This window comes from Thermobia domestica, unplaced genomic scaffold (genome assembly GCF_964235325.1).
Source record: "Thermobia domestica unplaced genomic scaffold, izTheDome1.hap1.1 HAP1_SCAFFOLD_1190, whole genome shotgun sequence".
NCBI classification, from domain to species: domain Eukaryota; kingdom Metazoa; phylum Arthropoda; class Insecta; order Zygentoma; family Lepismatidae; genus Thermobia; species Thermobia domestica.
Window position 1 is genome coordinate 1 of NW_027656900.1, and position 12835 is coordinate 12835.

At 34.8% G+C, this 12835-nt stretch overlaps 1 protein-coding gene across 1 annotated transcript in view; it reads left to right on the forward strand.

Annotated features, from left to right (window-relative positions):
• Window positions 1–1191: 1191 nt before the first annotated feature.
• The window catches only part of LOC145677669 (myb-binding protein 1A-like), a gene marked incomplete at its 5' end in the record, with an annotated part of 40231 nt that continues 28587 nt past the window's right edge, over window positions 1192–12835 (forward strand). Inside the window, 7 exon segments of the mRNA XM_081748092.1 lie at window positions 1192–1354; window positions 2263–2557; window positions 5645–5806; window positions 7212–7436; window positions 8554–8790; window positions 10152–10309; window positions 11223–11360. Of these exon segments, the coding sequence (XP_081604218.1) occupies window positions 1192–1354; window positions 2263–2557; window positions 5645–5806; window positions 7212–7436; window positions 8554–8790; window positions 10152–10309; window positions 11223–11360 (1378 nt within the window).

The window sequence follows — 12835 nt, forward strand, 5'->3', positions numbered from 1 at the left end:
GTGTTATCGATTTAACATAAAGATTGTTCAGCGATTTTAAAGAATTATATGAATGAAGGAATGTGGAAATAGGAAGGAACAATACCATGGTGAGCTTTCCGTATCCTACCGTATTCTTCGTTACGTTCCAGGTAGCATGGCGAACGGCAGCCAGTGAGATACTACTAGTAAGAACTGTATTCTTCCATGGTCAGCGAAACCTTTCTTTTGCTTAGAACAATGACGTAGCAAAGGTATCGCAGCCGCCTCAAAACCCTGTGTATGAGATAAACTTTAATTTTGGGCGTGCACATTGTTTTCCAAGGATATAAATATCTAGTGTCTCGTGTAGCCCCGCTCTCTCTCTCTCTCTCTCTCTCTCTCTCTCTCTCTCGTAAGATTTCCTAATTTCTTGGTTATATTTTGCTTGACTATTGACACTGCCTTCCTTCATTATTTTGTCCTTCTTCTTCCTGTTTTATATTTATAATCGCTTTTTTACCGAATACACTAGTTCTCTTTTTATGTTTTCTCCTCTTTCACTAAACTCAGGCACTCCTAAACTTGTATCCTAAACTCACTTTTTTCCTCTTCCTTTAGTATTATTTTTTTTTTTTTTTATCGTCACTACGTTATTTACTTTTCCGTCTCTCACTTCCTCCCATTCAAAGAGCTTTCCTTTCATTTTTAAGCTTTGACACTCCTCCTCAAACCTTTTTTTCATTCATTTACTGAGACTCCTCAACACTTCTTCTGTCACAACTTATTTCCAATTTCTTCTTTTATCTTTGTTACTCTTTCACTACGATATTCATGTAGTTTTAGACTTTTAGGATAAATCTCATTTACTGCACTGTGTACTGTCGTTTTGTTAGTGTCATAATGAAAAGTTTCATGAGGGTATACATTAATGTGAGTTTTATTCTTAATAGGTGGTGTGATTAACATAACAGCATTAATTTTTAGATTTAAGCAAATCTTCTTTCGAAAACTACGCATAGAGATGTAAACTCACTCGTATCATTTTGTTGAGTGTAATGAGTTCTATCGATTGGTGTGTGTCTCATATTCGTTTTTTTTTTTTAAACTCGAATCGTAGAACCCTTGTATTACGTAGTTCCTGAGGGACCCTGTGCTTAAGAAGACAAAGGAGTAAACTCCCTTATTTGCTGATGAATTCTAATGTAATTAATTATGTTCTTTTACTTACAGGTACTCAAATTATTAACAAGATAACATCTCATTTGAATTCGAATGGAGTTCATCGTTTGGCAGTACACTATCGAAATGTTGTTCTAGGATCGGAAGAGAAAGTTGATGCTAATAGTGAATGGACGAATAGTGAAAGAATATATGCTGCTGACCTATTGTCAAGGTAATTATTATTTTATCTGTATGTAGAACAAAAGGTATCTGTTGTAATTGAATTTAAGACAATAAGCAAATTCCTGTTGTAATTGAGTTTTGAACACCTACCTTTCGTTTGAAATGACTAAGAGTCATCTGTTAATCCAATAAAGTTGATGAATTAGTTTATTCATGGTCAATGATTATCGTGTGGAGTTCTATTTTAATGGAAGTATGTTTTTATTATTTGATACGATAAATGGTTGTATATCTGTTTCTTTTCCTGTTCCATGGCAGCTTTGCTAAGTTTTACTTCATTTTAATGAAACCTGGCGTATGCGTTTTTGGGATTCCCAAATAGCCCCTATTACTGCGGGTTGAAATTGACAAGGAATATGGGGAAAAGTGGAGAGATTAAATGTAACATATTTTGGAATTTTGCACATATGAAAGAATTTTCCTCAAGAACATATAAAAATTATTCAATTTTGATTAAATGTGGTGTGTATATTCTAAGAGGCTTCACAATCATTCTCATTGCTTGGGGTTGAAATCTATTGCAAACAAAGAAGTGCATTCAGTGTGTGCATTGTTATTACCAATTTTCTGTCATTTTCATCTCTGAAATTAGTGCTTAACGTAGCAATGTGATTAGCATACTTGCTGTTGACGTGGAGGCACACATGGGTATGGTGTGTTATTCGGTAAACAGGTTCATTCTGAAGACAATGATGTACGAACAATGAAACTAAGGTAGTTAGTATACAAACAATATCTGGTATAACCGTATTCCTCCACAATTATATATATATAAGGGATCGGGTAGTAACTTGTTAAACTAAGATGGTAACATTTGGAATACTACGAACTACACAGGATTTATTAACGCATTGTTAAAATAGTTTCCATTTCAATGTTATATCATTATTGTTTCAGGTTGGTTCATCATAATGCTGTTGACAAAGAGCTGGATTGGAAAGTCGAGCAGATTAAATTCTTAGCTAACTACGGGTTGTTTAAGATTACATCATCATCCATTTGTGTTATTCCCAACCAACCGGTGTCAAAAGATGTTGCAAGTGCAATCAAGAGTAGCATGTTTAGATGCCTTGATCAGAAATTCCATCAGTTGGAGGACATGAGTTTCGTTTTAAGGTCTCTGGTAAATCATGTAGATTTCCTTCTAAAGAACTCGGATAAAGCACAACTTTTTGAACCTCTAGATGAAAAGGTATGTCACACATATTTTACTTTCTAACGACAGTTTTCTTGTAAGGGTTGATATAGTTAAGTGATATGATGATTTCTTTACTAATGCTTTCCAATTGAAAGAAGTCAGAAATTCTACAATGATATTAGCGTTCAACGAAAACAAAAAGATCCAAAGATTAGACTCAATACCAGTCAATAGAATGTAGATTGTCATGTGTATTTTTCGAGAAAATCGTGAAAAACTAATTTTTTTCCAAACTTAAAATTTGATGCTGCTCGATAACCACTCTACCTACTAAGATGGAATTGTTAGAGTACCGCGTACTCTCAAGATTTTCATTATGATATTAGAAAGATGTTACTACACAGCAGTGCCGGATCTATAAACCGCAAGACCCCGCGCCGCGGGGGGGGGGGGGGCTAAGAGGCCCAAGGTCTTTCATTCAAAGGTCCCCCTGCACTTCGCCTGTAAATACTAATTTTTAAAACACTTGAAAAATAATTACGAGTATATTTTCACAATAGTTTAATTATTTGAAACAAGTAATGAGCTACCAGGACTAACAACCACGCACGAGATATCTCTTACTTTCACTAATCAACCTATCCAAAGGTCAGATTAAGTATTTCAGCCATGATATTCAAAATCAAATCATCCATTGCCTGTGTTCATACTTACAAGCTAATTTGTTGAAGGAAGTTAGAGTGACATTTTTTTTTTTTTTTTTTCATTAGTCATTGATACAACTCAAGATTTATTAAAGAAAGATCAAAAGCATTTCTTTACTCGCTATGTAACTTTTACAGAAAAAAACGATAGCTTAGAAAACTAAGTTTCTAGACGTCCAGATTGAAGAAGTGTTTTTAGGATTTTTACATGTTCGAAATCCAACTGCATCCGGACTTGCAACTCTAGTGTTGTCATTTAGAGAAATTGGGATTGACTGCAAAAAAATGCAGAGGGCATGGATATGATGAGTGGCTCTGCTGTGATGAGTGGTGCTTACTCAGGTATTTAGAAGATACTTCAAGAAACTGAGGAACGAACTATATATATTAATTGCGCTGTACATAACCTAAACCTTGTCATTGATGATGCCGTCAGAGGTGTAAAAGATGTTGCCAGTTACTTCACAACGCTCCAGGATTTGTACATTTTTTGGCCAAAGTATAAATAGGGGGGATATTCTGTCATCAATGACAGGAGAATCAAATGTCGCTATGAAAAAACTCAATCCAATCAGATGGGCCTCACGGTATCAATCCACTGTAGCTATCAGGTTGAGGTGTGTTAATGTATTGAAGGCTCTCCGAAAACTTGCACTGAGAAGTAAGAAGGCTAACGAGGTATTAGAAGCAGAGTGTATGACGAAAGTCATGGGTTCCATCGATTTTGTGTTTCTGACTGTGGTGCTGTCAAAAATATTTTCACAACCTAACATCGCATCGCAACTTCTCCAAACTAAAGAAATTGACTTTGAGAAGGCTTGAAGAGAGCTGAGAGGAATTGAAGAAAATGAGAGAAGAATACCATCGCTGTTGCTGCGAAGTAGAAAATCAACCCCGTGTTCTTAGAAAAAAGGCAACCCAGAATGAAAAAAATACTTCGTTGAACGGTTAGAAGATCATCTGTTTTCGGACACAGAGGCTTGCTTCAAGGGTATTGTTTACAATAGACTTCTAAATATCGCGTACAATGAAATAGAGAACCGTTTTACATCGTTACAAACAATTTTTGATGATATTCCCAATAGTACTTGTGAACCTTCCAGACGAAGAAATTTTAGTTCAGGCTGAAAAAACTACAAAAGAAGTACTAACAAGACATTGGTTCATTGCTACCATTGGAATTAATTTCCCTTCGCACTGGACTTAAAAACCATTTTGCAAAGATCAACATTGTTCTTGAATTGGCGTTATTACTATACTTCGAGTTTAATACTATTGCCCCAAGTTATCCTCAAGTTTTAACCACTCTTGTTTTATTCCTGACTTTACTCGTGACTGGCTTCCGCTGAAAGGTCATTCTCAGTCTTAAAGAGGATCAAGAGCTATTTAAGATGATTAATAACACAGGAAAGAATGAACAACTTAGGAATGTTGGCAATCAACCATGAGAGGGCTTCGACCATTGAAAAGAGAGATCCTATACGGAAGTTTGCGGAAGTCTAGGGTAAAGGATTTCTTGTGAAAACGTAAGCATTTGAATCTCTGTTCCGTAGCAAATAGAACACTAGGAACATTTCATTAAAATGTACTATTAGAAAAGGTATTGAATATATAGGGGGCCCTTTCAAATATTCTTGCGGGGGGGGGCGAAATTTCTAGATCCGGTACTGCTACACAGTATGGGTAATATTAATATATATATATAGGATGTTTCAAAACAACACCGACAACGTTTGGGAGGTGATTCCTGACACCAAGATAAGATAAGAAGTATAGATCAACCTGGGTGCACAAATGCTTCCTTTCGGAGTCGAAAACATGAAAAAATGAACTTTAAAGGTCCATAACTCCAAAACCATGGGACCTACCGTAGTCGGGTAAAGATTTCACTTAAGAACTCATATGTGCCCTGTCCAAAAATTCATGTTTCAGAATCCTACGGTACTCACGCAACAATTTTTACAGACGAGTTTGGCTACGAGCATATAATTAGAAGTACTCACCAACTACCTTTATAAAAAATGTTGCGGAAGTACCGCAGGATTCTGAAACATGGATATTTGGATACGGCACATACTAGTTCCTAAGTGAAGTCTTGACCCGACTACGGTAGGTCACATAGTTTTGGAGCTATGGACTTTTAAAGTTCATTTTTTCATGTTTTCGACAGCCTATAAGTCCTTTGTGCATTTGTGCACTCAGGTTGGTCTATACTTTTTGCCTTATCTTGGTGTCAAAAATCACCTCCCAAACGTTGTCGGTGTTGGTTTGAAACACCCTGTGTATGGATATAATTAAGTATTCTGCCTTTCGGCAGATCCTGGGACTAAGGAGTTTTTTTGTTTGGTTGGTTGGTTGGTTGGTTTGTTTTGTTTTGTTTACCCAGATTAAAAGTATTTCTAGTGAAATATGTGAATGTCTTAACCGTTTTTTATAGGCATTGACTGCTTTCAAGAAAGTAACGAAGGAGGTAAAGAAGCTGGAGAAACATATGGCTGATAATCCTGGTTCATCGAAACTCCATGTTTTCCTTGTTCTCTTTCTTAGTATGGCTCTTCTGCTGTTCTTAATACCATCGCTTGCAGATGATTGCATAGAGGTGAGTTTACTATTGATTTGTGTATATCAGAATTTCATTAAAAATATAGGTAAAATTTAAAATACCGCATAGTAAAATGAGTTTATTAACGTTCGACATCCAAGGTAAGAAGTATTCGTTTCCAATTCGTTGCAGAGCTTCAAAGACGAAAGTAAAAAAATGGTAAAGGTAAAACAAGGTGAGGAAATATTTTTTCAACCAAAACACGAATAATTGTCAATGAACATTTGTTTCCAGAAACTTTATTTCTGTTAATCGTTGTAAAGGGTGTCCCATTATAAGCGATGTGGATGTAATATGCTTAATAAAATTCTTTATATTTACAAAATGGTAAATATTTTAACGTCATTACAACGAGTAAATAATCCAGTTTAAGAATGGACAAATGTCCCCACGACTTGCTTTGAGAACTTTATTCTCTCGATAGTATTTATAATTACGTTTGCATATGCTAAGTTCATTGATGTAGCTGATAACATTTCAGTTTCCTCCTTGAGTTCTCATACTGTTTAGTGTTTGTTTACCTGGACCTTTGAGCTTTAAGAAGCTCCAGCAGGGAGTAAGATCACATGCCCTAAATGACCAGTTCTGGTCATCACTTCAAAGAAGGTTTTTCCAGGGGATTTTTCACGCAGAAAGACGAATCTCGTGGGAGTTAGTATCATCTTGCTGAAACCACTTGGGTTCTGTATTTTTTCCGTTCAAATGCATTTTTATTGCGGTATCGCTGTTCATTAAAGGTCGGGGCTCGCGGTGACTCAGTGGTGGACGAATACCAATGCGTGGATTTTGTCGAGGTTTTCTGCTTTCTCCAACTTTCTTCGTTTACATAATCCCCGTATCCTTTAGTCTACACTGCATAACCGTGGAACGTTAAAAAAAAAAAATCCTTAATTATCATGGCATTTCTCTTCTCGTCTTGAAAGGAAGTACATTCCTGCCACTCAACTAACCAAAATCCACAACACAGTTAACTGTAAGAATAGTGTTAACTATCCTAATCACAAGACATGTTGCATAAAACAAGCTTGGCATTCTTAAATCGGAACACTTACGCGTTGTAGTGATGTAAAAATATATGTCATTCTGTTGAGCATATTAAATTTTGAAATTCTTCACTTTCTTTGGTTCACTCTTTAGTTAAGAACTACTTTCGAACTTTCATATGCGCTTAAATTTTTCTTTTTCTGGATTGGACCGCTCACCAATTATGATCTTACATGAAAATAACCAATAGTTGAAAGAAACAAACAATTTCATTTCCTAATATTTTCTAAGCACTAACCCGCTACAAAATGCAAGTTTTTATATTGTCTTTATTTTTCAATTATTATTATTATTATTCGAATGAATGGCGAGACCTCAGAAAATCCCGTTTTAACTTATAATTTTGGTTTTCTTTCAGGAACTTATTGTTTGCTATAACAAAGTATTGGAGTCAGAGAAAGAAAACAGCGAAAGAGAGAGAAAGGATGAAGATAACGAAGAGCCAAAATGGATCGATGTTCTAGTCGATTTATTCCTTTCACTTTTGTCTCGCAACAACCATCTATTGAGAAGCTTAGTTGGTGTCGCATTTCGTTATCTGTGTCCATTTATTACTGTTACGACAATTGAGCATTTAGGCAAGGTAACAAATTACTTTAAGTCTTTCATTGAGAAACAATTTAACATAAAGTAATCTCATCGTTAGAATAACATAAATATCTGATCACTGAAGTGGCGGGGATTTAACACGCCATTCTCCAACTATCCAGTCATATGCTGTTAAATATAAATGAAGTTACAGAAGTGTCTGTACTTTGAATGAAAATGAAATAATACAGCAAAACCTGTTAGCTTTGTTGTATTATTACTTATTAGCTTTGTTTTATTATTACTTAAATGTTTTGCCTGTATTATTGCTTAAAGCCTAATACTGTATATTCTTCGCATTTTGTTTAAAATCAGTATTTAATGGCGTTACTACATATATCTCTTCTTTGGAGAAAATTTTGTCAGTTCCAAGGAATTTTCAGGTAATAAGAGGTAGCTAAGGTCCAGGTCAAGAACTTCCTCGGACTATTCTGTGTACAATACGGAAAATTTTTGGATTATTGTATGAAATGATGTATACTTACGTGTTAAAAGTATACAAAATAATTTCATTTCTCTTGCTTTAAAAGAGGTTCTCTGCAAACAAGTTGAACACTAGCCATCATTTGAGTTCAGTTTTTCATGTCATTGAATTTTTACGTTCATTATTTGGAGTTAGATTTTAGTGCTTATATCTTGAGTTGTACCTATTTTCCATGTTTTTAGTCCCTAAACATCCGGTCTAGTTACATCATTATCTGCGGATGCGATATTTTACATCTGGACAGATCTCTAGTAATGGGGAAAGGGAATGAAGGGATAAACCATTAGAACACGTACGCATTTCAGTTTGCATGTAGGACATTTCGGCGATAGATGAGAACAAGTTATGATGTATCGGCGAGAGGGGAAAAAACTACGAAATAACAAGAATTGTGACAAAAAAGGGTCATATATAGTATAGCCTAAGACTTTTTAAAGTTGTCTAAAAGCTTACAAGCGTAAAGAACTCGATCGGGAACGGAAAAGTGTAACGGCTTTCGTTCATTCAAGTATTCCAGCACGTGTACATTGCTCTTCTATTTAGTTAGTTTATGACTTTATTGTTTACTTCAATGTAATTGCGGAGTTCATAAATTTCCATTACACTTACTCGTAATTTCTTTCTATAGATCCTAAATCCAAAATCAGGTGAAAATCCTCTGCAAAGTGAGGACGAAGAGAATGAAACAGAAGCTATGGAAACAGAAGAAAATGAAGAGAGTGACAGTGACGAAGATGGAAGTAGTGCTGAAAGTTCTGATGATAATGATGAACCACTGGAAGAAGATATGGAGAAAACGGTTGATGAAAAGTTTCGTATAGCTGTACGAGATGCTCTTGGATTTTCTGCTGCAATGTCAGATGCCGTACGTCAGTTTTCTAATTTTAATTGAGTTTACCAACGTCTATTTTATCTGTTTATTTATTTATTTACTTACTTATTTACTTATTTGTAGACAGTTGTGACATAGAGCTAATGAAACTAACATGGTTAACATAAAAAAAAAAAGATTCTTAATAGTATAACAGAATTGTAATACTGTGTCCAATCTTTTGTTAACGAAGTTAGTTTATTTTGGTGAAAATTACGTTATAGTTCTTTTTCTGTAGATCATTATTATATGCATGTAAATAACCAATAGTGATATAGTATTTCTGGCACTGAAGGCGTGTTTCTGCTGTTCGTGAGAGACAAAGTGCTGTTTAACTGATGCTACATTATTGAGTCAGATTCAGAAATCGCCATGAAAATTGTAAAAAAGACACAACTGGTGGTCAGTACATCGATAGAAACTCATTCACCTCACATCTGTCTAATATTGAGAAAATTCATTAGTAGGATTTATCGATTGATGACTGAACACTATTAATATAAAGATACGTGTGTATGAATATATTGTTCTTCATTTTCGCTTGATTTCCAACAAAGACTGTCTAGTGTGATAAGATTGGAATTCTTGATCACTGTGATAGCAAAGCAGGTATCACTAGAGCACGACATTAATAATTTGGACATTGATATTGTCAAACAGGCGTTTCATTATTTTAAAGTGACTGCTTACCTGAGATATATTGAAATTTAATAATTAATCTGGAGTTTACTGTGGGATGTGGAAACCTGGGATTTAACCAAAATATGTGTAATTTGTAAGTTATTACTTCCACTTTTTAAGCGACAAATAGTATTTATTGAACTGCTAAGTTTAAGAAGACTGGTGTTCTAAAAATGGCGCTCACGACCAGAGAACACCATTCTACAGTCAAAATAAAGCGAAAATGTATAATGGTATATCCTCTGGGACCTCCTTCACCCGCTATGGAGAACAAAAAAATTTCACAATATGGCAACGCCGTAGCATAACTTCGAACCATGAGCATTGCTATACCAATCCATCAAGCATTTACTTGGAGTTTCGCCAGATGATTGTTAAAGCCGGTAGATGCAAAGTAATTGCAAATTATATTGAATAATAGGTTGTAGTTTCTCGTACAACTTTCATTAGTCTGGTAGACGTTAATTAAGTTGATTTGCTAGCGTCGATAGTTCTATCATACTCCGAAAGCAAGGTCAGTACGTAAAAAGGGCTTAAGTGGTTTACATTGACATAGTAATAATACTTTTGTTGTTCATCTGTAGCGAAACTGTAAGTAAACAACTATTAAAAGAGCCATTGAAAAGTGGAAAAATATTAGAAAATAAAATAAAAATTCCGTTCGTAATTTTCAGGAGTCAGTAGACATGGATGAAATGGATAAAGAAGAAATGGAAAGATTGAATAACGCTTTATCAGAAGCATTTCGAACGTATTTGCAGTCGAAACCATCTCAGAAGAAGCAACGGAAACAATCAAAAAGTGATATGGCACTTATGCATTTCAGGTTAAGGTATGTAAATACGTTCTCTACATTATTACTGAACACAAGCAAATGAGCAAGTATTTTTAAATTTAGTTTTTTAAAATAACTTTGTCAATACCATTAGAATAGAATAAATTTCTGATGATGCTTATCCAACTGGGGAAGGTTATATTTCTTTCAATGATTTTATTCATGTGCTTTTTGTAGTTCTGATATTTGGAGGTTGGTTGGTTGACATTAGTTGTGCTGGCAGATGATTTATATCCAAGAGTAATGTGTATGGACACATGAACTCAGTTATTGAGAGATTTCTTGTTCATGGTAGATATTTACTTACTAAGTACTCGAAAATTGACTTACTTTTTTTTTTTGGAATGTGCAGTGTTCATATTCGATAGTGAATCAGTAATGTACGAATTTTTCCCTCAGAAGCAATAAATCACGTTGTAATTTAATGTTCAGCTATGATTGCTACTTTTTTAAACATGCTTAGTTATGGATATTCTACTATTGTTTTGTGGTGTTTGGTTTACGTGAAGATTTTATATACAGTGCTCCCGTTAATTACATAGAATATACTTTTGTCATTATTCTAGAAGTGCACGTTTGTTGTGTGTGAGTGAATATATGTTGACTGCCACCATCTGTTGTTCGGCAGCCGATCACCGAAGATTAACTTGTTTGTTGGGAATTAACTGTTGGGGCTCCCATACGTGCGATTTTATCACACAGTATAGGACCGATGACGGGTACCTATACTATCCCACTTCATAATGCTCTTTTGCCATCCTGGTTCTTATAGCACTGCCTGATAATGCATAGTCGTGCTTTCATATAAGAGAGAGAGTATGGAGTTTTATTTGTCTAAATAAAAATTTTCTTATGGTATTTGCATGTTAATATTGAGTGATTGCGCTTATTTAACATTTTTTTTTTTCAGGGTAATAGATTTGATAGAAAGATATCTTCAATATGATCCAGCCCCTGAAATGTGCTTAAAGCTTATTCCGCATTTGTATTCGTGTCTTCAATATGCAATCAAGGAACCACATCAGAAACCTCTTCTTAACAAAGTAAAGTAAGTATAATAAGTAGCTTCTTAATGCTTAGAAAAAATGTTAACTTTAATGGAATAAGTTCTGGTAAAAACACTATGTTCTGTTATTTTTAAATGGCACAAAGCCCTTTTCAACCATAACTGCTTTGATTTTAACACCACCCATTGGTTTAAATCTATGTCCTTTGGACAGTCTGGTGAATTTGTACTGTCAGTTTCTCATCTCGTTTTATATTTGTATATTTATATGTGTGATAATGATTAAAAATTCAGGGTCTCAATTTGGGAAGTAAATCATAAGCTTTAAAACTAAAAAATGAATCAGTGTGTTGCCAGTCCTTTATGAAGTCCATTGACACAGTTTTTATTTTAATAAAAACGTAGCTAGTGTTACAAGCAAGAAATTCTATTGTTTACCCTTGTTATATATATTCAATATGAGGAAAACAAATGGATGAATGAACCTTTTGCTATTTTAGTTGCCGTAATAAAGTTATTATTTATAAATTCATTTTAAATTATAGAATTTTATTTTACTTAGGTTGCAAGTGTAAATGTTTGGAAAGTTAGAATTGATTCGATATTTAAAATTGTTAAAAAATGGTCATTTTGTCATCGTGTATAGCTAAAAATGTTGAATGATGATAACTAGTTCATGAATAAATGAACTCATGTTGATTGTTTCTGTATCCTGCAATGATTGGTTCAAATAATCATATTAAACGTTGTATTTTCTCTTGATAGCTAGCAAGAGAGTCAAGATAGATTTAAAAAAGAAAGTTTATGAGGTCTGGAAATTTGGTTGATGCGATTGAATGTCTGTTTTTAACATTTGCTGTGAAATCTCTCTTTGTAACGTAATCAATCGGTGGACCGAAGTCACTTGTCACAAACTCTACATGTTCAGAAAACAGGTTGGTATGGCTAGTCAGTCAAGTAGTAGTGTGTTGTTCAACAGAACCGTATGAAAGTTTACCATCTACAACAGACAATTGCGAATTATTTTCTTCACGAGTTCAAACTGGGTGGAGCAATTTGCACGTCTACACATGAAAAACATGAACACTGCATTTGAGCCAGGGTAGTGAATGAAGGAACCATACACCGTTACTTTGTGAAATTTCGTGCCGGTGATACATTGAAAAATGAGCTCCGCTACCACCGACCAACAGCATGTTTAGATGTGCTCTTCAGGAACACCGTGGAAGCAGACCTTTGGAAAAGTGGTTGTGCAATCGCAGATAAATTATGCATACATCATACCACTGTTACTCGGTAGCTTCTAGTAATTGGTAAAGTGAAAAATTGAAACTCGCGATTACCATGTGTGGCACCGGTCAACAAGGATTGTCATGTGGAGATGTAGAGTTATCTGAACCGGGAAGGTTTTCTGCCTTGGGATTGTCACATCTGATGAAAAAGGATCGTAAACTAGAGCTGGTCAAATAGTCGATCGCCGTTGGATATCGGATAGATCACGAAACTTTGTAGAAAAA